Source organism: Drosophila miranda (assembly GCF_003369915.1).
Source record: "Drosophila miranda strain MSH22 chromosome Y unlocalized genomic scaffold, D.miranda_PacBio2.1 Contig_Y9_pilon, whole genome shotgun sequence".
Taxonomy (NCBI): domain Eukaryota; kingdom Metazoa; phylum Arthropoda; class Insecta; order Diptera; family Drosophilidae; genus Drosophila; species Drosophila miranda.
The window spans coordinates 192,326-217,633 of record NW_022881654.1 but is presented as its reverse complement, the minus strand read 5'-3'; the positions used below and the strand labels follow the sequence as shown (position 1 = coordinate 217,633).

The following is a 25,308-nucleotide window of genomic DNA, read 5'->3' as shown; positions in this document are numbered from 1 at the left end:
CTGGGCTAAGGGTGTTATCTAGAAAGTAATATCAAATCGAATATCAAAATCGAGGAATATGGTTTCCAATCTTCGATGGAGCACGATTAGCCCATTGTAGGCCAAGGGGGTATTTTAAAATTCCCCCGAAAATAATGAAAATTGAATAGTTTTAGCGCAGTTCAGGTGAAAGATATCGTGTTTTGTTTTAAATTCAGAGCAAAGATTGGCATGGATCTACAAGTAGAACTTACAATCAGTAATGTATATCGCCATTTACCTCAAGTGCTGCACTTTTTTAAATAGAGGGGGCCTAAGTGGGCTCAAGCTTGCGCAGCGGGAAAGCCGAAAAGCGAAAAAACTCGGCGTCGGTTTACCACTTACCACTTACCACTTACAAAACTTTTCTCAGCGAGCTCAGTTTGCCCGCAGCGGAATACCGAAAAAGCAATAGTCTCTTCCATTTCCTTAAAAGGTAATAATTGTGTCTGTCTCTTTGTTAAACTGTGCGTGCGCGTTGTGGCCGTCTGAGAGTGGGTATAGACCCGAGCTGTGGTGTTCTTGTTGAGCGTCGATTAAAGTGTACATATTTGGCATTTATTTTTCCATTGCAGAACTTAATCAATCTACATCATAATGTGTGACGAAGAGGTTGCTGCTTTGGTCGTCGATAACGGTTCCGGCATGTGCAAAGCCGGCTTTGCCGGTTATGACGCACCCCGTGCCGTTTTCCCATCGATTGTCGGCCGTCCACGTCACCAGGGCGTTATGGTGGGCATGGGACAGAAAGACTCCTATGTGGGTGATGAGGCACAGAGCAAGCGTGGTATCCTCACTCTGAAGTACCCGATTGAGCACGGCATTGTGACCAACTGGGACGACATGGAGAAAATCTGGCACCACACCTTCTACAATGAGCTGCGTGTTGCCCCCGAGGAGCACCCTGTCCTGCTCACCGAAGCACCCCTGAACCCCAAGGCTAACCGTGAGAAGATGACTCAGATCATGTTCGAGACCTTCAACACTCCTGCCATGTATGTGGCCATCCAGGCTGTGCTGTCTCTGTACGCCTCTGGCCGTACCACAGGTATTGTGCTCGACTCTGGCGATGGTGTCTCTCACACTGTTCCAATCTATGAGGGTTATGCCCTGCCCCATGCCATTTTGCGTCTGGATTTGGCTGGTCGCGACTTGACCGACTACCTGATGAAGATCCTGACTGAGCGCGGCTACTCTTTCGCCACCACTGCCGAGCGCGAAATCGTGCGCGACATCAAGGAGAAGCTCTGCTACGTCGCCTTGGACTTTGAGCAGGAGATGGCCACCGCTGCGTCCAGCTCCTCGCTGGAGAAGTCGTATGAGGTGCCCGACGGACAGGTCATTACCATTGGCAACGAGCGTTTCCGCTGCCCCGAGGCGCTGTTCCAGCCCTCATTCCTGGGAATGGAGGCCTGTGGCATCCACGAGACCACATACAACTCCATCATGAAGTGCGATGTGGACATTCGTAAGGATCTGTACGCCAACACCGTGTTGTCTGGCGGCACCACCATGTACCCGGGCATCGCCGACCGCATGCAGAAGGAGATCACTGCCCTGGCTCCCTCCACCATGAAGATCAAGATTGTCGCTCCACCAGAGCGCAAGTACTCCGTCTGGATCGGTGGATCCATCCTGGCTTCGCTCTCCACATTCCAGCAATTGTGGATCTCCAAGCAGGAGTACGACGAGTCCGGCCCATCCATTGTTCACCGCAAGTGCTTCTAAATCGAAGCTGCGGCTGCAGCTGATGCTGGGCGTGGTCATGGTGGTGTCTTTGTCTGTGCTCAGCCATCACATGGTTGAATATTTGGCAGAGTACATTAACAACAATAGCAGGCGCACACAACACCAGCTCCTGCCAGATGAATGCATTCCAACTACTTTTTAGACGCAAACTTTTACATTCTTCACATAAGCAATCCCCCCATTGTGTTCTATTCGAAATTCCAATGAATGTGAACATTCATTCATTTTTGGCATTTACTTTGCTTCCATGCATTTGTATTACAATTACACATACCATACCATTAAATACTTGTAACCGCTTAAGATCATTAATAAAGCGAGGAAAGAACTGAAGCATCCAAGCGATTCTCAATGTCTCAAAGTGCTTACATAATCGTATATGGCATGACTAAGGCCAGCCAGCGATCGCTGGAAATGAAGTTCTGCTGTGGGTATGCGGTCATTCGGCTGGTATGCCGTGGCGAGGGCGTCGACGGCGATAAAGCGCCTACTAATAAGGCAAGCCAACCTCTTCTAATTTTAACCAAAGGCAAACGGCAGGGAAAACATCAGTTTGCAGGAAATCGTCTGATAACCAATCACTTGGCTAACTTGTGCCTCATTCCTCTTGTTTGCGATTGCTGCTGTTGCCCCCTCGCATGCGGGTGTGATTCAGCACAGCCTCCACTCCACCACACTTGGCTTCGGTCCGCTTATCAGGCCTGGCGTCGACCCCGCCCCAGAAGACTTAGCGGTATTTCTACGTTGATTGATTACAAATAGAGCATGTGAAAGACAAAACAGTTGCGGCTAGTATTACCTTATAAGAAATAGAATAGGGGAGAATCACACTCGCCATCGCCATCGCCATCGCAATCGCAGTTGCAGTCACATTCGTATTGAACAACTGAAAATCGAAGCGAAAACACTATGGCTGTTGACTCACACTCAAATGTTTGGAGTCGTCATCAAGTGGCATTGTTTATTTGTAATCATTCAAGCACGGCGCGGCACGGCACGGCACTCCCCATCTCCCCCCGTCCCCATCGCCATCGGGAGTGCAGTACAATCGCGCGACATTTTAGGCGGGGCTCTCGGACAAGTCCAATTGTTTTATTCGTAATTTAGCTGCGATCTAGCCCAGAGACTTACAATGACCAAATTCAATCAACTATGGCAAGAAATCGATTAGGGGACGCACCGACTGGCCGATGATGCTCGTATTTGGGGCCTACCGCAGATCAAAGCGAAGCTTTTTAAAAATATTTATTTTCATTTATCGTGAAATAAAAGCTTTGCGCATATACTTACATTCTAGTTTTGGATTGGAAATATAAGATCGAATCGTTCGTTATACATGACTCTTACAATGAATGCTCTACATATATGGTAGTTCTTTACATATTCAATATGACATACGTTATGTTGGAAAGTGTAAGCAATCCACTTTTACGTTATTGGTTAAATAAATCGAGGAGTTCGCTGAACTCGGTATGTTTTGATTAAAGTTGCTTGTGTGGCTTCTGTAGAACATATACTGGTTTATTTATGCACCATACGTTCCTATTTTTGTGCAGCACAGTACAGATTCAAAGACAGATTAGAGAGTATAATACAGACTACATAAGAACTCATACTAGGGTTAGAATACATTTGTTAAATCAGACTTCGATTCATGCGTTCTTCGGGTTTGGTTTTGCTTGGAGTACGTACATAGATTAGGCATAGAAATTATTTTAGTTACTTTAATTTGACTTTACGCAGAACTCTTCACTCTTCTTCCATCCCCACACACGCTGCATGCGCTGCAGAAACTGAAATGAATGTTCACCAAATCAAAAAGCAAACAGAGAAAGGATAAAGAATGACGTGGACTACAGTGCGGTGATTCGTTTTCAATATAAATGATTCTGCCTTTATTTTTATTTTATAAATTATGAAGAAGTTTTATTTTAAATGGTTTTTTGTTCTAAATGTACATGTACTCGTATATGTGTATGCGTTTGTTTGTGTGTTTAATTATAAATAGAATATAATTAAATGATTACAATTACAATTAAACTCTAGATCGTTACTCATGCGGATTTCAACTGTCGCATGCAGCAAAAAGTAGCGTCCGCTAGCACTTGAATGATGATTGGCGTTTGTGGTGCTTTCCTTCGTTTATTATTTGTATTTTTAATTTTAATTTCATTTTTATTTGTTTGTGATAAAGCATACATATGTATAATGTCGTTGATTAGTGATTGAGTGTTTTGTGGTTTGTGGGAGGAGTGGCAGGTAAGACACGTACGAAGTGGATTAACTAAAAGTAAACAGTTTTTAATATATGTATTTGTTTGCTGCAAATATCGTTTTCATATTTCAGATTGGCCTATCAACTAAAGAAGAACAGTGTGAGAGTGAGGGTGAGAGGGTGGGTAAGGGTAAGTATGCGTTGGCAAAATAGAATATAAAAGGTTCCTAGGTTTAACTCTGACTATACGGTTGTATATATATATATATATATATATATATGTATGTATGTATATAGTGTTAAATGAATAATAATACATTCGATATATTTATCGGCAAATGCGACAAATCTATCCATATGCTTGTCATATTGAAACAACAAATAATGAACAAAACATTCGCATTCACTTTTCCGGCTTACAGACTATTTGTTAGCTTAAACGCTAATAACATTAATCGTATGGTATGGAGTTGTTACCAAGACATGCCCCTGCCCTGTCCATGAGCCCCGCATGTTTCATGGTCGCAGGAAGCAGCAATAGAAAATGTGTGCAAAACTGAAGTAATTAACTTAATATGAATTGTCCGTTGTGGGATGCCCGACGATCATTGGCAGCTCCTCCAGCTCCTCCTTGCGCCTCGCCACGGCTACTGTCCGCGTCCGTGGTCGCAGGTAGCATTTATCAGTAAGCCTGTGCCTCCTTGTAGTCGCTCTGATCGGAGGTGTAAAAGTCCTCGAGCTTCCATTGGAGCGTCTCGAATGTGGGTCTGCGCATGGGATCCTTGTGCCAGCACTCGAGCATGATCTCGTACAGGCGCGGCTCGCAGTTGGGTGGCAGGGGCATGCGATAGCCGTGCTCCACTTGGGTCAACACCTCCGCATTGGTCATACCTGATTGCCGAAGTGAATCATTTGATTAGATTATGCTCGATTCCTAGAATAAACGGTAGTCAGTGGATTTACCCGGATATGGTATGCGTCCGTAAGTGACCAGCTCAGTGAGGAGAATACCGAAGCTCCAGACATCAGATTTGATTGAGAATTTACTGTAGTTGGCCGCCTCGGGCGCTGTCCATTTGATGGGGAAGCGGGCGCCAACTCGCGCCACGTACTCGTCCTCCTTGATGAGCCTGCCGTTGGAAGATGGATATTAATTTTCATTCCTTTCCCGGCATACCGCCCAAGACTCACCTGGCCAAACCAAAGTCGGCTATCTTCACAATGTTGCCATCGCCAACGAGAACGTTGCGCGCCGCCAAGTCTCTGTGGATGTAGTTCTGGGACTCCAGGTAGGCCATGCCAGCGGCTATTTGTGCGGCCATATCGATGAGCGTCTGCATTTTGAGGCTACGACCTTTGCCTGCAATGGCTAAAAGATATTAAAAACACAAATAAGCAATTGCCATGACATGATAAGCGAGCGGGCGGGCGGACGTTTGGTTCTTTCTTTTCTTTTTGACTAATTGCCGCAGCGGGGCGTGAAAATGTTTGTAATTTGACTAATGCAAGCTGCAAGAATGTCTCGAAATGTGCGGACACACGGCGAGTCGTGTGATCGTCATCTGGGGCCCAGCTTACCTTGCAGATATTCCAACAGTGAACCGTGCTTCATCAACTCCGTGATAATGTAGATGGGCTCCTCCACCGTGCAGACAGCGTACAGCTGTATGAGCTTCGTGTGGCGCAGCTTCTTCATGATCTGGGCTTCGGCTAAGAAGTCCTTGGGGTCCATTGTGCCTGAAAGGGGCCAAGACTCATTGTTAAACAAACTCCCGCAAAGAGCAAACAGAGCGCAGCTCTCGACTTACCCGATTTCAGAGTTTTAATGGCCACGGGTGTTGTGTTGTTCCACTGTCCCTCCCAAACGTCGCCGAACTGGCCGGAGCCCAGTTTGCGTACAAATTTGAGGGACGTTCTGTCGATCTCCCACTGGTCGCGTGTTCGATGCGATAGGCCCTCGGTGACAGGTTTCTCGATCTGGAGCGTCAGGTTGTTCGGACATGGTGGATGGATAGAGAGATGAGTTAGCAAATGAATTTTCTATTGTCAATATGGTAGGCGCATTGGTGTTCGGCTTGAGGTAATGATCGTGCCAATTGAGCAATGAGTTTGTAGCATACATTCATTAACCATCATCTCCACCTCCCTAAGAACGTACTGCACGTTGCGTTGCGTACCCTTGTGTCTGTCTACATTCTCTTCGGAAAGAGGAAAGGGTCTAAAAACTAAAGGGGGGGTTTTATTCTGTGCTTGGGGAGGGCCCTTTATCTTCCAATCAGAGAGCCAGTTGCCATGAAGAGGCAATATTTATTGCCATACTTTCGGGGCTGTGGCCAGAATTCACTTGAATCGAATGCGCCGACAGGTGTCGCCACAGTGACTGACACAGTGAACGGTAGTTCGACTCTACACGCCATGTAGAAAGTAAAGTGCGAGTCGGGCAGAAATGCGACTCTGAAAAAGTAGCATCAAGGATGCCGTAAAGGATATGCAATTTTCTATCCCATGTACATAGAAAATATATGTCTGTGCAGACCAGCCACGGGGCAAGCAACGCACCAACGTCGGATGTACAATATTTTGATAAACTACTGCTTAAAAGATTTCCAAAAAGGGGAGAGATGAAGGTTAGGTTAGGGCCTTATTTACATAGAATCTGTTCCATTAGCTGGCGCTATATGATTTTAGTTGGATCTGTTTTGATGGACTAAGTGGGTTCAAAGTTCAAGTGCCAGCCAGTCAAAGTGCAAAAGATCAATGGAAGTCGAATCGAGTCGAGTCGAATCGAGGGCATACTTGGACAGAACACACTCAAACGCGGCGCCGTTTCCCTTCACTGGGTTTCGGCACCAATTAGATGAAACTTAGCTTTGATCAACGATTATTAAGCAGTAGTATAGGATCATATACGATAGATAGATTGTCTCGATTGCACTTTGAGCGCTGCCGTGGGTGAGATATTGAGCGATTGATTGGCGGTTATTTGGAGATTAAAGGCATTGCAGTCGAATCGCCGTGAAGGGGGGTTGGTGTTGTGGGTGGGGGTGGAGTTGGATTCTGGTTTCTGGTTATTGTTGTGTTAATGGGCAATAAAAACACACACATGAACGCACATCGTAACGTTTTGTTTTTACATAGAAATCCTACCTCACAGACACCCGAAAAGGTATTTGTCTTATTTGATTAATATATTATATATATTTGTTTGTATTTTCAGTTATTTTCGGTTATCGTTCGGTTGTAGTTGTTGTTGTTATTGTTGGTTATTGTTGGTCATTATCGTTTTACAGACATTATAATTAGTTTTGGTGTTAATTAAAGAAAAAGCAAGAAATATATGGAAAATATAAGACAGTTTTAGTACACACGTGTTGGCATTGCGAAATGAACAAAACATAGGGATAACAATGTTGAATGTTACAAATGTCACAATGCACATCACACTTGGCCGCTGCCGGTCGTTGTTAGATGTTGGATGCGCGATAAAACCAAAGCAAACAATGGGGGCTGTATGGGGATGTATATGTCCGCCCAATGGATGCTTACCTGTACATAGGGCTTGCAGAGGTTGACGCACAGGCCGTCGGAGTCCTTGGAATAGTGCTCGACCAGCTCCTGCAGGGTTCTACGGGCCGAAAGGATAGGATAAATGTCCAAGTACAGTGTGTACTCCGCACTCACCTGAATGTTGTGCGTCTGGCAATGAAGAAGCCGCCCTCGTCCAGTTGCCTGATGCGATAGTGCTTGACCGTGTCGCCATCGCGCACTGCAAAAGAGCATTCACAGTGTATAGTATAGTATACGAACATTAGAGTACAACAATTATAAATGCCTGGTTCGGCACGCACCTGATAGCGAATAGTCGTTGTGTCGGCTCTCGGAATCACGAATTAAAAATGCACCGTGCTCGTTCTCTGGCAGTAGAAGTTTTTTCTCAGCCTCAATGCGTTTGATTTTGCGGAAGTACCAGCTGCAATGAAAGCGCGAGAAAGAAATTATTATTACTGCTATATAGCTGATATATACATATGTATATGTAAAGCAAACATTTAGAGTTTATTAAGGAAACAGCCGCTGTATCGAGGTTACACCAGTCCCAGTCCCGCCTGATCATCAAGAGGTAGAGGCGGGGCGGGGCGAGGCGATAGACGTGGGTGGTCTGGACCTGCTCCCCCCTTCCCCCACCTCCCCGCACTGTGAGTCATGTATCATCTGGAACGTGCCGACTTTTTTCAATGGCAAATTGCAAATTTTTTATTTTATTTTCTGTCGCCATCTAGAGTTATAATATAATCATTATGCAATTAGGCTATAGAGGGGCGTAGAGACATACATATGTATACATTCCACAGTGGGCCAGCGATCCCATTTTTTGACGTAAATTAAAATAATAAAGCTAGAGACTTCAAATTTTGTACACAAAATATTATCGACGTGTATATATATATATCTTAATTTTAGACCGATCCGACCACGCCCACACCAAACGCCCATAAAAGAAAAGATTCGCTAATATTGATTTTTAACACGTAGTCCATTATGATAGAATATGTTATTAAAATTCTTAAAAATTTATATTTTTACACTTAAACTTAATACTTAGAGGGTGATGAATGTTGAAGTTTTTCAAAGTACAACGAATTTATTATTAATCTTCTTCTACATCTATTTCTATTGAAAATGAATTTTCATTATCGGAATCCGATTCGTCACTTTCACACATACCAGAATAAGTATCAGTTTCTAGGGAAGCATTATTGTTATAAAAAATATTTTCAAAACATGGTGTTTCTAAAAGTTCAATAACAGCTTTCGGCAATGGATCCTTTTTATTTCCACCCAATCTTTTTGTCAGATAGATGCTCGATACAAGAGGATCAGAGGAATCCATTGCTCTTTGGAAAACATCTGTCATATTGTTGCGTCGTGAATCCTTTCGAGCATGTAATCGTCTGTCACTCTTATAGTATTTATTGCGTGCTTCCGAAGCGTTTTCTCCAAGAACACCTACTGGCAGTACTGATGCTTCTATTATTTCGAAACCGTGAATTAAAACTTTATGAACTGTTGCCGACATCGGAAACCATGAGTACAAGGACATATATAGTGTAACTATTTCTTGACAATATTTTTTAAATAGTTTTGCATCAATTGACAGCTGGCAGGAAATCGCAATTAAAATGTTTTGAAAATATGTGATGAGAGACTCATCAATACCTAAGATTTGAGCGAATAGCTTAGCTTTTGAAAAGGCTTTTCTTGCTGTGTTGCCGTCTTTGGTGTTTCCACTTCCATTTTGTTTAGGCTTGTCGACATGTAGAGCCATATTCCTTCACATCTTCTCCTGTATGAGCTTTTACTTTTTCGCCATTTCTTTTTTTCCATTTTCATCTCTAAATTGCCATTTTTCGAGTCCAGTTCTATAAGCAATTTTAAGAACAAACTCAAAAAATCGAATCCATGCGTGAAGTGGACTCATGCCACATTGTAATGTTCCACGTCTAGGCTTAAATTTCGGTGAATCCATATTTCCACTTTCCATGAAATCTTTTGGACTTGCTCTACAGATGGGACATAATTGGCAAGATTTAGTTTCAGCCAAAATGTTCAAAACTTTCCCGTCTAAAAGTGTCATATGCAGATTATATTTTACTGTTATGTTTCTTCCATTTATAAATGTGCAGACATATGAAGATAAATCTTTAATTTGATCGGCCAAATTTTTTTTTTCTACGATAATATGGTCTTTAGTCTCTTTAACAAATTCAAGTTTGATTGGCCTACAAAATCTAATAGACTGAGGAGTACGATTTAGCCACAATATATTTCCAATATCATCCATTAATTTGAGAGGAACCATTGATGTCGCGAAAAGGGATTGGTCAAAAACCATTAGATCGCTGACAAAAAAGTTTTTCTCCGTGCTTATTTTGTATGCCTTCAGTTCTTCGAAAATCCAACTCGAAAGTGCTGCGGCGTTTCGATTATTCTCAATGTAAATACTGAGCAGCTTTTCATAAGTGAACTCCACCTCACCTACAAATAAATTAAAATGCGCACACCGGCGCAAAATGGCGCAAAAACAAGTTTTAGGATTATTTTATACACAGCTTGCACTACAATATTACATAATTACTTTCTCGCACAATTGCGCACAAAATTAGTTATTGACCATAAGAGACGGGCACATTGGTTAAGTATTCTCTACCTTTAGGTTAGGTTAGGTTAACCCGGACGGCCCTCAGCGGGGCCACGCTTAGGCCAATATGGCCCTTAGTTATCCGGATGGGGGTGTGTATGAACCGTCGCGGGAGTGTTAATGTGCTTTTAAAAAGTCCCCGAGAATCGAGGTGTTTTTAGCATAGGCCAGCAGTTCCTGTGGCTTCCTTTTGGAGGCATCTTCCAGTGATGCCAACACTGGGGCGCCCAGGTATCTCCTCCTTGCCCTTGAGAGAGCCGGACAGTTGCAGACGAGATGTTCCATTATCTTTGAGGTTCTGCAGGTGGTGGTACTCCTCCACCTGCTATCAGTATGGTCTCTAGCCTGCTTCTCTAGATCGCCTTGCAGCGTTCTGAGGGAGACAGGCACGTTCTCGGTTCTCCTATTCTCCAGCCCGACGCCTTCCTTAGCTAGTACGTGCCCTGGTGGCTGGGAACCCAATAGATCCGCACTGTCTTTGTCGTGCTTAGGATGTCTAATGCCTCCCTGCTCGCCAAGACACGTCTGGAACTGACCGCGGACGACTGCATGGATCTTATCGCCGCTTGGCTGTCGACGAATACGTTGACCGCATCGTGTGCTCGTTCTGTTAGGAGAGCGACCTCCGCTGCCTTCCCGATGGCAAAAACTTCTGCCTGGAATATGCTGCATTGGTCCGGTAGCTTATACGACAGCCTTATCTCAGGGTCTGTACAGTATAGGCCCGCTCCTACTCCTCCTTCCATCTTGGAGCCGTCTGTGTATATGTTGAGGTGGTCAGTTTGGTCCCTTCCAATTTTCCAGTCTTCAGGTCCCAAAGATGTGGTTGTTTTGACGTCAAGGCAAGTTTGGGGGGTCATGTAATCAGTTGATCTGGTCATGTCCCTGCCAATTGAACTGTGCCCGTATCCTTGTATGGATAGGTTGCCTGATGCTATAAGGCGTTGTGCTGCCTTTCCCGCAATCAGGCGAGCGTGAATGTCCAGGGGGTCGATTCCGATTATAGTTTCGAGTGCTTTTGTTGGGGTTGACCTCAGCGCCCCTGTAATACAGAGCAGAGCCTGTCGCTGAGTCTTTTCCATAAGCTTATGGTATGTCTTCTTTTCAATAGCCTGCCACCACACTAAGGCTCCATACAGCAGAGTTGGTCGCACCACCGAGATGTAGATCCAGTGCATTAGAGCAGGTGACAGGCCCCATGTGCTGCTGAGCATCTTCTTGGATGCATAAAGCGCAATGGTAGCCTTCTTCACCCTTTCCACTACATTGGGCCTCCATGCCAGCTTGCTGTCCAGTACTGTGCCTAGGTATTTCACCTGTGATTTTGGAGTCAGCCTAGTTTGGTAAATTTTCGGGGGGGGGGGGGGGGTCCATATCGGTACCTTGTAACTCTTGGTAAAGAGGATGAGGTCCGTCTTGTCCGGTTTGATACTGAGTCCTACCTCTTCCGCCCACTCACGTATCTCCCTGAGTGTACGTTCCATTATGGAGCTGAGGGTCGATGGACATACACCCGTAATAAGTATGCTTATGTCATCTGCATAGGCTGTTATTTTTGGGCCTTCCTTTCAAATCTCTTAATGAGGTCGTCGACCACCAAATTCCACAGTAGTGGCGACAGGACTCCACCCTGAGGTGTGCCTCTGTGTGCCCCCTTTACCATGGAAGCGGTGCCCCACTCCGATTGCACCCGTCTACAACTTAGGAGGTTTTTGATCCAGACGTTGATTGCAGGGTGTATGTTATTCGCTTCTAGGCGACTTTTTATTGCGGTTGTTGCCACGTTGTTGAATGCTCCTGAGATGTCCACGAATGCTCCCAAAGCATACTTTTTGTTGTGAAGGGCGCTCTCGATGGTGGCTACTAGCGAGTGTAGTGCCGTCTCCACTGATTTCCCTTTAGTGTAGGCGTGTTGGTTTATTGACATCAGTCCCCCTACCTCATTCCTGATGTGTAAATCCAACAGCTTTTCTAGTGTTTTTAGTAGAAAGGAGGTAAGGCTTATCGGTCTGTAATCCTTGGGACTCACGTGGCTGCACTTTCCTGCCTTAGGGAGGAAGACAACCCTCGAGGTTCTCCATTGGATGGGGATATAGCCTGTACTTAGGCATGCTGAGTATATTGAGAAGAGCCATGGGGTAATAACCTCTTTGGTCAACTCCATCATGGCTGGGAATATCCCGTCCAGTCCTGGTGCTTTTATGGCCGCGAAGGAGTCTATGGCCCAGTGGATTCTCTTAGTGGTTAACAGACCTATTGGGGGGTGCTGTTCCTCAGTTGCTAGTTCCTGATGCTCCTTGGCGTCAGTGACCTCGGTGCATCCAGGGAAGTGCGCCTCCATTAGTGCTGTTAGGGCTTCTTTACTGCCCTCTGTCCACTGTCCGTTGTCTAGTTTTAGTTGGCTCTGTACTGTGGGCTGCTTTGAGAGCAGCTTCCGGAGCCTAGCGGTTTCGGGCACTTTCTCAATGTTGGAGCAGAAGTTTCTCCACGGGTTCCTTTGTGCCTTACGTATTTCCTTCTTGTAGCTCCTAAGTAGGATTTTATATTCCTCATTGACAATCTCTTCGTTCGCTTGTTTGGCGATCTTGAAGAATTCCTTGAGGTTGTTCCTTTGGAGAGAGAGATCTCGGTTCCACCAGAGTGGGTTGGACCTCCTCTTCGTTCTCGAGGGTGTGCACGATGCATGGTAGGCGTTCAGTAACTCGTTGGATAGGGTCTTTAGGGACTTCTCTATATCCTCCGCGGATTTCACTGAGCCCGGATTCGCGAGCTTCGAAGTAACAGTCTTTTTCTCTACCTTTGGACGACACAAATTAATACACACAAAAACATATTCAAAAACATGAGCACAAATTTGTTTAATATAATAGCTCTACATACCCTGGCCTTTCTTTTCCATTACTTTGATTTCAGTTTTTGAACTTAGTTTCAATTTGGTAAGCTCTCAAAGTAAACAAACAGTTTCCCGCGTTTTTTACTATCGATTGCAGCTTATCAAACAGCTGACTTTAAAACGTTGCAAAAAGGCCAAGGATGCATTAAAACAAAAAAGATTTTTGATTTTTATACCCGATACTCAAAATGAGTATTTGTGGTAAAAGTGGATGTGTGTAACGTCCAGAAGGAATCGTTTCCGACCCCATAAAGTATATATATTCTTGATCAGCATCAATAGCCGAGTCGATTGAGCCATGTCTGTCTGTCCGTCTGTCCGTCCGTCCGTCTGTCCGTCTGTCCGTCCGTCCGTCTGTCCGTCCCTTCAGCGCCTAGTGCTCAAAGACTATAAGAGCTAGAGCAACGATGTTTTGTATCCAGACTTCTGTGATATGTCACTGCTACAAGAATATTTCAAAACTTTGCCCGGCCCACTTCCGCCCCACAAAGGGCGAAAATCTGTGGCATCCACAATTTCGACGATACGAGAAAACTAAAAACGCAGAATCGTAGAAGATGATTATATCTTCTAGAGTGCGAAATCTGAACCAGATCGTATAATTATTATAGCCAGAATCAAGAAAACAATTTAATTTTTTCTCGCCCTGTCTCTCTCTAACACACACGTAGCATAGCCGGCTTTGCTTAGAGTAAAACATTAGCGCCTAGATCTCATAGACTATAAAAGCTAGAGCAACCAAATTTGGTATCCACACTCCTAATATATCGGACCGAGACGAGTTTGTTTCAAAATTTCGCCACACCCCCTTCCGCCCCCGCAAAGGACGAAAATCTGGGGATGTTCAAAAATCTCAGAGAATATTAACGCTAGAGTAACCAAATTTAGTATCCGCACTCCTATTAGATCTCACTATAAAACGTATATCTCAGAATTTCGCCTCACCCCCTTCCGCCCCACAAAGGACGAAAATGAAGGACGAAATGAAGTCCTCAATCGACATACCAGCCTTTCCCGTAAACCGCAGTTTCCAATTAGACATTATCTGGCTAACACGATCTGCCCGAAGGGATGAAGCGGAGGAACCTGTGGAAACTCCTGAGCCAACATTACGGGCTTGCCCCAAATTCGAGGGTGACGAACTATTTCCCGATTGATTAATCCCCGGCACTGGTACCTGTTCACTAGTGGACAGCCGAAAAAGTTGCTCGATCGTTTGCTGTTCTAGTTCTGCTACCGGTTGCATCCGAGCTGTATTTATGTTCGGGGAGGGTACAGATGCCGTACTTTGAAGTCCATCGGAAATGGCTCGAACTAGCCGGTTAGTTTGATCAGCCATGCTGGTCGCCAAAATTCGGGTTTGCTCTACCATAGCTACTCTAATCGCGTCCACTATGGACTGCTGTATAGTTTTCGCCATAGTGGCCTGATTCTGTTGAGCGTCGACGGAGATTAGAGACCTGTTGGCATTCTCTGAGTTAGCCATCTCAAGAGGGCTTAACGCTTTAACTCTTTTGCTTTGACTTCTAGTCTGAAGGGACTGAGTAACAGATGGCATTCGTGCTCTAGACGTAGTCGGACCAATGGGACTAAGATTCTCATCTGAGGCCGATGTGATGTTCAGGTCTTGCTGACAAGTGGGACACTTCCGTTTGTTACCACTTTTAGCGGTGAAGCACACTCTGTTGAAGGTGTGCCCACAACTGGCCGACAATAGTTGTACCTGGTAAACGATTACTTCGGAGCAAATTTGGCAATGTTTCCCCGTATCTTCTGAGAGGGCTAAATTCTCCGCACTACGAGACACCACCATTTCGGTTTGGGCACCACCAAGTATGAATATATTAGATATATATAGCAAATGCAAAAAAAATAATACAAAAAAAGTCACAGTCAATAGATATAGATATATGTAGATATCAAAACAGTTTAGGAGCCCAATCGTTTTTTGGGTAGGAATAGAGTAAAGCGGATTGCATTGTTTTCGGGTAGGGAAGGGAGAGGAATGGGTAATCTACTTATAACTGAAATCTGCCTCACAAGTTAGGTCCGTGGCAGGATAAATAATCCCTCATCCAGCGAAATCTAAAAGGTCAGATCAGAAGTATTGGGGCTGAGAAAGGTGCTGGATTAGTTCCACTAATCATCAGGTAGTATGGGAGTCCGATGTCACCTAGGCTTACCGAGGCTTGCAACCTCAGTAATCTTCTCAGGGGTTCCTCGGGACAGCCAAAACCCAGTTAATTAGGGGCAATCTTCGTAGAATTTCATCCTAAACGATTTGGAATGCGCTCTCCTTTCCAGCAGTAGTGTTCTCGCTTAGCTCCTATAACAATCTTCGACTAGTTGATAGGCTTAGCTCGACCCACGGAGTTATACCCAATATCAGTTATAACACTTCCAGTGTATCGGACCTACTGCACGCCAATATACCCTGCACGATACTAGGCCCTGTAGGCCATGATGAGCTTACACGGATCCACAGTATCCACTGGATAAGTTGCAAAAAAAAAAACGGTCTAGCAAGGATAAAAATCAGGTGTTACTTTTGACCAAGTTATTTCTTTAAATGGGGCAAGCCGGATCTGGCCCCACGTTGGGCGCCAAAATAAGATAAATGTAGCATATCACATGCAACGATTGTTGTGTGTGGCGGTGCCACTCGAGCTGGTCGGTGGTGTATCGGGCAGGACTGGTGCACGCGCTGGCTCCGGCTGTATGATCGGTAGTATGGGGGGGGGGGGGGGGGGGTTCCTATACTGGTCCTTTCCTATACGTGCTCGCGTCGATGCCTTATCTTATTATTTTTGTTCGCGTGCAATACCCTGCGTATGACCGTATGACTAGTGTTAGGGGTTGGGGAAGGAGGATGAGGAGGCTTGGGGAATTAGAAGGGACAAAGGAATTAAGGGGACAGGGAAGTGGGCTTCCGCGTTGCATATCCGAACCGACGGGTAGCTGTGCTGGTGTTGGATGCAACAGCCATGGCCCTCCCAACCTTGATCATCCTAATTCCGAAGAAAATATGGCTTATGGATGATCGCTTTTCTCGCCGGGGGTCATACCTCACTCTCCCTCATCGATCCCTGCATGGCTCCTAAACAAAAATCTTCTAACAAATCATTTCCAAATCATTAACAATATTTATTTTTAACGATAGTGCCTAAAGCTAAATACATGGGTAGAAAGAAAATGATATATAGTTATGGGTTGAGTATAAGCTAGGGCAATAAGAGAATTAAAACTATAGGAATAATAATTTTAAATAATAGGAATAAAATATATGATCTCAAAAACAGATGGTAAGGTACTGGGAATAATTTCATGAATATTTAACTAGGAACTTTTGTAATTTAAGATTTCTTCATTTTCGTTATTTTCGTATTAATGCAAAAGTAAGGGTAACTAATCACCGTCGCATAGGTGTGAAGCACCTGCTGCCGCTGATCTGCGCTAAAGCTGAAAGCTTCCAAAGCTCTTGAGCTTTTCGTGGGCTTAAGGCCTCGTTACAACAAAAAAAAGCTCCAACATAATTTAGGGAAAAATCAAAGAATACGGGCGACCGGGCTCATGAATGGGTTTTTTTATACCCGATACTCAAAATGAGTATTGGGGTATATTAGATTTGTGGTAAAAGTGGATGTGTGTAACGTCCAGAAGGAATCGTTTCCGACCCCATAAAGTATATATATTCTTGATCAGCATCAATAGCCGAGTCGATTGAGCCCTGTCTGTCTGTCCGTCTGTCCGTCTGTCCGTCCGTCCGTCTGTCCGTCCCCTTCAGCGCCTAGTGCTCAAAGACTATAAGAGCTAGAGCAACGATGTTTTGGATCCAGACTTCTGTGATATGTCACTGCTACAAAAATATTTCAAAACTTCGCCCCGCCCTATTCCGCCCCCACAAAGGACGAAAATCCGTGGCATCCACATTTTTAAAGATACGATAAAACTAAAAACGCAGAATCGTAGAAGATGGCTATATGTTTTAGAATGTAAGATCTCAACCAGATCGTATAATTATTATAGCCAGAATCAAGAAAACAATTTCATTCTTTCTCGCTCTGTCCCTCTCTAACACACAGGTTTCATGGTCGGTTTTGCCAATTGCAAAATATGAGTTCAAGGATCTCAGAACCTATAAGAGCCAGAGCAACCAAATTTGGTATCCACACTCCTGTGATATCGGACCTTGACCGTTTCGTGTCCAAATTTCGCCACACCCCCTTCCGCCACCGCAAAGGACGAAAAACTGGGGCATCCACAAATCTCAGAGACTATTAAGGCTAGAGTAACCAAATTTGGTATCCGCACTTCTGTTAGATCTCACTATAAAACGTATATCTCAGAATTTCGCCCCCCCCCCTTCCGCCTCCACAAAGGACGAAAATCTGTTGCATCCACAATGTGCGCTTGTTAGGCCGTTGACCCCTTTGTGCCCGTGAAACGAAACCAGCTGCTTGGAGCTTTTTCCGTGCACCCACACCTCGGTCAAGGTCCGATATCACAGGAGTGTGGATACCAAATTTGGTTGCTCTAGCTCTTATGGGTTCTGAGATCCTTGAACTCATATTTTGCAATTGGCCAAACCGACCATGAAACCTGTGTGTTAGAGAGAGACAGAGCGAGAAAGAATGAAATTGTTTTCTTGATTCTGGCTATAATAATTATACGATCTGGTTCAGATTTTGCACTCTAGAACATATAGTCATCATCTACGATTCTGGTCCTCTTTTTGGTTTTCTCGTATCTTTAAAATTGTGGATGCCACAGATTTTCGTCCTTTGTGGGGGCGGAAGTGGGCGGGGCGAAGTTTTGAAATATTCTTGTAGCAGTGACATATCACAGAAGTCTGGATATCAATAATGTCGTTGGACTCCCTTTCCTTTGTGACACACTTTATTCCCAAATTCCAGAGTGATACGAGTACTTTTTTTTTTTTACCAGTGTTATAGTATTATATACATATGTGAGCTCCAAGAGAAGGGGGAATAAAATTCCACTCCAGACTCCGTATACTCTGTTATTTCGACTGGTTTCCGTAGATGAAGCAAATGTTTAAGAGTTTAAGGGAAATTTGTGTTTTCCGAAGCTTTTCGCAATAAGTATAGATTACCTTGACTACATCAATATTTCTGAAAGTAGTGCTCTTAATTGCTAGGGTCAGATGCGACTGAGAGAGGAGTTGCTCACTTTTGAAATCGTTTGCTGTTAAGTTTTCTGTTAATTATTGTGATATTACGCCATTCTGTCAACCGATGTCTTAATAAGACTTTGGGTCGAGCTTCAGCTTGGACAAACAATGAAGTTGTTTGTCAATTGCTTGGGCAAATACTCGTACTCAGGTGGAAAAACAAATACCAGAATGGGGAAGAGGTTAAGATGGGAGACAAGAAAATATCAAATAAAGGGCCAATTAAGGAAGGTGATTGTGCGATTCTGTTTATCTTATCAACGACAAATTTTGACCCCAGGGGCGTCATTTACAATCCTCAATTTGTTTGCATACTAAAACAACATTAGCCGAAGAGCTACCTACAAAAGAGAAGACGATGTTTCCTGATTCCCAATTCGTAGGCTATTGATAAGCAAACCTGTGTGTTAGAGAGAGACAGAGCGAGAAAGAATGAAATTGTTTTCTTGATTCTGGCTATAATAATTATACGATCTGGTTCAGATTTTGCACTCTAGAACATATAGTCATCATCTACGATTCTGGTCCTCTTTTTGGTTTTCTCGTATCTTTAAAATTGTGGATGCCACAGATTTTCGTCCTTTGTGGGGGCGGAAGTGGGCGGGGCGAAGTTTTGAAATATTCTTGTAGCAGTGACATATCACAGAAGTCTGGATCCAAACCATCGTTGCCCTAGCTCCTTTAGTCTTTGAGCATTAGGCGCTGAAGGGGACGGACAGACGGACGGACGGACAGACAGACAGGGCTCAATCGACTCGGCTATTGATGCTGATCAAGAATATATACTTTATGGGGTCGGAAACGATTCCTTCTGGACGTTACACACATCCACTTTTACCAGAAATCTAATATACCCCAATACTCATTTTGAGTATCGGGTATAATAATGCCATAAATTGGATAAACAATCCAAGCACAGTTTGCCAAAGAGCTTTCGATCTTTCGATCTGATCACTTCACGTATTCGGGAAGGGTATGGTAAAATATCATGTAAGAATGTTATAGCAGTGTAAGACAGTACGTATATAGTATAAATTATTGACAGACGATCGGAGAAACGCGGCTGATCCTGTGCAGCTGGACATATACATATTCAGTTTATCGCGTTAAAAACTTTACATTAATCACGTCTGTCCCTCTTCTACTTACTCTTTCCGAAGTGTTGTCATTTGCTGATTTCACTTTTGCAGCTGCACCAACACAAAGAACATTAGTAGAGGATTCGGTGTGCAGCTCAGATCCAATTTTGTTGGGCAATTTCCTAGGCTCCAGCTCTCTCAGTCTCCAAATTCCAGATGTTCCCACAGACAGAAAGAAGAACAGGGCTGAAAGGTTTATAAATATAAATTCACTCAAAGAAAAAATGAGTAGTCGAAACAGTTTTCGAATCGCGAATGAAGATAATCTCATTATTATTTTTCTTTTAAAACTAGTAATAATGTCGTTGGACTCCCTTTCCTTTGTGACACACTTTATTCCCAAATTCCAGAGTGATACGAGTACTTTTTTTTTTTTTTACCAGTGTTATAGTATATACATATGTGAGCTCCAAGAGAAGGGGGAATAAAATTCCACTCCAGACTCCGTATACTCTGTGATTTCGACTGGTTTCTGTAGATGAAGCAAATGTTTAAGAGTTTAAGGGAAATTTGTGTTTTCCGAAGCTTTTCGCAATAAGTATAGATTACCTTGACTACATCAATATTTCTGAAAGTAGTGCTCTTAATTGCTAGGGTCAGATGCGACTGAGAGAGGAGTTGCTCACTTTTGATATCGTTTGCTGTTAAGTTTTCTGTTAATTATTGTGATATTACGCCATTCTGTCAACCGATGTCTTAGTAAGACTTTGGGTCGAGCTTCAGCTTGAACAAACAATGAAGTTGTTTGTCAATTGCTTGGGCAAATACTCGTACTCAGGTGGAAAAACAAATACCAGAATGGGGAAGAGGTTAAGATGGGAGACAAGAAAATATCAAATAAAGGGCCAATTAAGGAAGGTGATTGTGCGATTCTGTTTATCTTATCAACGACAAATTTTGACCCCAGGGGCGTCATTTACAATCCTCAATTTGTTTGCATACTAAAGCAACATTAGCCGAAGAGCTACCTACAAAAGAGAAGACGATGTTTCCTGATTCCCAATTCGTAGGCTATTGATAAACAATCAGTGGGGGAATATTCAAATTAGCCAGGTCTCATGTGTGATTAGCCGATGTCTCACACATTTCAAGCATCAAAGCAGACAGCAGACAGAACGGAACAGAACAGAACAGAACACAACAGAGCGGAGAAGACGTTGAGCTGACGGCTGGAGGGATCAGATCCCACAGAAGAAGCCGCCTTGAAATTTACGAAAAGAGCCGCCTATAAATCGCAAGATTTCAGCACTGCCCAGGGCTTTATCTAAAGCTCCATTCGGAACAGTATTCGAAGCATAAAGCGTAACCAATTGATTGATAATTGACATTGATGTGTCGATTATTTTATGATTATTCTTTATGATCGTTAAATTTTGATATACCAAAAGGCGAGCGAGATCGAACACCAAACTTGATTCAAATTTGTAGATCACTTTGAACAATCAAGCCACTCCCTGAGTACTTCTCAGGCCTTATCTTACCTTGTCTTCAGTTGGATTGTTATAATTTAATAACTACACGGGAGGGCAAATTAAGTCTGTAGTTCGGGTACCACAAAAACCACTTAAAGACGCTTTCTTTAATTGCCCCCAAAACGAAGATTTGGTTTTTGTTTTTCGAGAAACCTGTGGGGTAGCTTTCGGCTGCGGATGTGGCTGTGACTGTGGCTCTGACTGTGGCTCTGCCTCCAGCTGCTGGCCAGCTCCATGGACAGACAGTCATTTGTGTGAAAATCATCGTAGCATGAAGCGTTGTCAAATACCGTTTGTTGCGGGGGTCGGTCCACTCTCATGCTTTTGTTTCGGCCATTTCAAGGTCTGTACAGAAACCGTCTGTTGGGTCAGACCTCCCTCCATTGACCAGAGCAGAGCTCTAACAATGCGGGTTCTGGCATCATTTTCATAGAAACGGCATTAGAAGTTACTCATACGCAGCGTGATTAACGAAAGCCCACATAGACATAGCTCATCCTCCCCATTCTCACTTGACTCTTTGCAGACAGCAGAATGAGCTCTAACAACTGCGGTTTCATCGATCCGCAGGGCCAGTTGAGCGCAGCCCTCGCTAATCGGGACATACGGGAATTCCACACTGCCCTGGACGATCGAATGCCTCTCAGGTGGGCTCCTGCATTCAGCTGCTGCTCGAGTACGGAGCCTCTCCGAATTTGGTGGATCAGGGCGAGTTCACGCCCCTCCACCATGTGCTGAAGAATAGAAAGATTGAGGCAGGCACTAAGCTGGAGCTGATCCGACTTTTCCTGAAACAACCACAGTTGGACATTGACAGCTATCGGAACGGGCAGGTACGCCAGATGCTGAGGGGTCAGTATCCGGAACTGCCGTTGCCGGAGCTGCGCGAGGCCGGAGCAGAGATCGACTGCGAGCGACTCCTCCGCACGCTGCGGGACGGAGACGAGAACCAGTTCGAGCAACAGTTCGCGGAGTACCACCAGAACGTCAGCGGAAACGCAGACAACCAATGCAATGCCAACCAGGAGGAGTATCAGTCCCTGCTGGCGGAGAGTATCAAGCGGGGCAAGCAGCGAGCCTTTGAGGCCATCCTCGAGACGGGCATCAACATTAATCCTTCAAAATTGAGCGACATCAGCCCCGTGGAGTTGGCCGTAATCTGGGGCAACCACAGGGCGCTAGAGAAGCTGTTGAAGCAACCGCAGCTGAGGCTGACATCGAGTTCCAAGCTGCTGAACGCGATTATCAGTCGCCTGGGTGAGCAGCCGCTGGACGACTTCTGTGACCACCAGCGCTGCTTCCAGCTGCTGCTCGAGAGCGATCGTGTGGACATCAATGAGGCGGACAAGGCTGGCCTGGTGCCACTCTCCTATGCGGTCAAGTATCGCAACACAAAGGTGGCACAGGAGCTTTTACGGCAGGGAGCGAACATCGGGGCGAGAAGCGCGTTCGGAGATCTTCCCATACAGGAGATGGACCCGAAAGTGCTGGAGGAGCACTTCGATTCCTGCATCACCACCAACGGGGAGAAGCCCGTTGACCAGAGTTTCGAGATCATCATCAACTACAAGAATCTGATGAGACGCCAGCGAGAGCCCGGGCAGTCGGACAAGCGGAGCATTGGCCATCCTCACCAATTGGAGGACGAGATGACTCCAATCGCATACATCGCCGATTCCAAGGAGCTGCGTTACCTGCTGCAGTACCCGCTAATCTCGAGTTTCCTCTTCCTCAAGTGGCACCGCCTCTCGGTGATCTTCTATCTGAACTTTCTACTTTACTCTCTCTTTACTGCCTCCATTATCACGCATACGCTCCTTAAGTTCCACGAAAGCGACCACACGGGCCTGACTGCCCTCTTCGGCCTGTTCTCTTGGATAGGGATTGTGTATCTCATGATCCGAGAGGTCATACAACTTGCCATGTCGCCGCTGCTGTACTTCAGGTCCATCACGAACCTGATGGAGGTGGCTCTCATTGTCTTGTCGATCCTAACCTGCATGGAAGCCAGCTACGACAAGGAGACGCAGCGCATACTTGCCGTCTTCACCATTCTGCTGGTGTCCGTGGAGTTCTGCCTGCTTGTTGGCTCCCTGCCAGTACTCTCAATTTCGACGCACATGCTCATGCTGCGCGCCGTCTCCAGCAGCTTTATCAAGAGCTTTGCTCTCTACTCGATCTTTGTGCTTACGTTTAGTCTGTGCTTCTACATACTGTTTGGCAAGCCCCAGGTGGATTCCTCCTCTACGAAGGACAGCACGCCAGAGCCAGCAAAGGAGGGAGAAGATGATGGTCACTTCAACACATTCTCCGTGCCCATCGAGGCGCTCATCAAGACGATTGTGATGCTCACGGGAGAATTTGATGCCGGTGACATAAAGTTTGACAGCGTCTACACTTACCTGATCTTCCTGCTCTTTGTGTTCTTCATGACCATTGTGCTGTTCAATCTCCTGAATGGTCTGTCAGCGATACTCAGGTGGGTTTATATTTCCTTTTCTTCCTCGGCTTTATCCAACTGTTTTCTCTCCTCTCTTTTCCCACAGGCCATCAAGGCCCAGGCGGAACTGAACGGCGCCATTGTCCGCACCAATCTGCTGACCCGCTACGAGCAAGTTCTCACTGGCCGAGATGGACACGCTCAGACCTCATCGTCCCAGTTGAACAAAGGCAGTCGGTTCGCTCGAGGAAGACCATGAGCTAGTCACCGGTTCAATCGTAATTTTCTTCATGCTTTTCTTGAGTTTCACGCCCTCGTGGCTTTTCCCACACTTGGGACCCCACTAGGCAGAAAAGCGAAAGGAGAGAAAATCTTCACTGATGAATCGCCTGATCGGATCGGATGGGCTGTTATATACTCACAACACATACTCATTGGCCGCATTTGCGAATCGCTGGGCTGTGAACAAGCTTGAATTGAAAGAGTGTCGGCACTTCGGTGTGCCAAAGATACATATCTTTACCCCTTGAATCAGCTCGTGTTGATTTTTCTGCCGTGCATTGCACTTTTGAGCTCAGGTCCTAAACGAGAGTCACACACCACACACATGCACATTATTATCATTATCATCATCATTATGATAAAGACTGTGAGCGAACGAATGCTGATGAAGCCTCATTGTCAATGTCGAAAGTTATGGGATTGGTTAAGGAAACCCAAGGTGGGATATGAAAAGTATTGCGTTCTGCTCTGGCATAGGATCCCAGCTTTAATGTGTAACTTGTCACCTACGCACGTCTGTGTATATAAATCCTGCCAGGATAGCTGTTATTCAGCGAAGGGAAGCACACGCTTTGGGTTTCCGGCCTCTGCTCGTCGGCTATTGGAGTGATGTTCTTGCCCCCCTCCTGCTGGTGGCCTATACGCATTATACCGCGAATGAAGTAGCGTGCCACGACGAAAATGCTTAACCGAGAGACACTGTTTATCCCTGAATAGAATTGTGGATGTGTGCTGGAAAGGTATCTCAACTCCGCCTCTGGTGTTGTCGAGGTCGTGTCGCCCACCCTACCATGGCCATTCCAAACCGTTCGATTTAATGACGGAATGGCCCCTTTGTCCGGGGCGTCCTACATGGGGAATTTGCCAGCGAAAGCAAAGCGCTAGATTAATACATTATAAAGTTTATTCACTTACTGGCTAAAACAATAACATTACCCGCAAATACCATAATATAATCACCCACATTAAAAGAATAGCTAAATGAAATATATGTATAAAATTCCTACAAATACTTGGCTATGTGTCATACAAACGATACACTAAACAAGTCCGAAATGGACAAACTAACTTGCTTGCTGACTCCGTAATGTTACGAAACCAATTCGAGTGGGCACTTCTCCCTCTCACTCACCGACCGGCCCTAGTTCCCTTGTTTCAAGTTGTAATTTATCAATAACAGAATTTAAGTCCACTCATACCTTTTCTCCAGTTTATGGCTCCATCGGCGAAAGCGCTTTCCTCGATGAATACCTAAAGCTGCTGTGGTGGAAGAACACTTAAATGGGCACAAGGTTGGGGGAAATCATATTTGCAGATCGGCGAGAGTCACGAGAAGCCACTACCGGAATCAAATCTAATTCTCTCCTAATTAACTCCGCACAGAAATCATAATTAATTACACATTTACAAACACGAATATAATTACTCCGTCAATCCGTTGCTTCCTCTTTTTTTTTCTTTTCTCTTTCTCCCGACTGTTATCTATGTTTCCTTTCCACCTCCTGGGCGAAAGGGAACAGCACAAATTCTTTCCCCTGCTTCTGCAGGTGAAAGGTACGCGAAAGCAAAGAGAAGGCCAAACGGCCAATCTCCGACGGTGCTAGATTAACACTTTCTCTCCGCCGATCTGCTCGCGACCAAGGGACGGGCCCTCCTTATCTGCCGCGTCGCGCTCGACTACTAAAGTGCCGACGCCAACGCCTCGGGAAG

General features: G+C 44.9%; 2 protein-coding genes and 1 long non-coding RNA gene across 3 annotated transcripts; 1 reads left to right on the top strand and 2 right to left on the bottom strand.

Annotated features, from left to right (window-relative positions):
• The first annotated feature begins 351 nt into the window (after positions 1-351).
• Positions 352-2,062, top strand: LOC117195216 (actin-5C-like). The gene is made up of 2 exons (XM_033399849.1): positions 352-454; positions 594-2,062. Exon 2 carries the CDS (start codon positions 616-618, stop codon positions 1,744-1,746), a length of 1,131 nt encoding a protein of 376 aa, XP_033255740.1. The 5' UTR covers positions 352-454; positions 594-615; the 3' UTR covers positions 1,747-2,062.
• A 2,255-nt stretch (positions 2,063-4,317) lies between these two features.
• On the bottom strand, positions 4,318-5,982 carry LOC117195217 (tyrosine-protein kinase Src42A-like). The gene is made up of 5 exons (XM_033399850.1): positions 5,791-5,982; positions 5,561-5,719; positions 5,174-5,351; positions 4,946-5,112; positions 4,318-4,873 (listed from the first exon to the last, which is right to left on the bottom strand). The coding sequence occupies exons 2-5, from the start codon at positions 5,712-5,714 to the stop codon at positions 4,665-4,667; spliced, it is 708 nt and encodes a 235-aa protein (XP_033255741.1). The 5' UTR covers positions 5,715-5,719; positions 5,791-5,982; the 3' UTR covers positions 4,318-4,664.
• Positions 5,983-10,065: 4,083 nt separating this feature from the next.
• Positions 10,066-13,240, bottom strand: LOC117195222. Its single transcript, XR_004474990.1, has 2 exons — positions 12,979-13,240; positions 10,066-10,190 (listed from the first exon to the last, which is right to left on the bottom strand). It is a non-coding gene; the product is annotated as an uncharacterized LOC117195222 (long non-coding RNA).
• Positions 13,241-25,308: the final 12,068 nt, after the last annotated feature.

Bases quoted from the DNA above. Each gene is read 5' to 3' on its own strand.
- LOC117195216 (XM_033399849.1), top strand. From the start codon at position 616: ATGTGTGACGAAGAGGTTGCTGCTTTGGTCGTCGATAACGGTTCCGGC.
- LOC117195217 (XM_033399850.1), bottom strand. From the start codon at position 5,714: ATGGACCCCAAGGACTTCTTAGCCGAAGCCCAGATCATGAAGAAGCTG. The intron at 5,352-5,560 runs GTAAGCTGGGCC...AATATCTTTTAG, and splicing joins ACTGTTGGAATATCTGCAAG to CCATTGCAGGCAAAGGTCGT. The intron at 4,874-4,945 runs GTAAATCCACTG...TTCGGCAATCAG, and splicing joins CGGACGCATACCATATCCGG to GTATGACCAATGCGGAGGTG.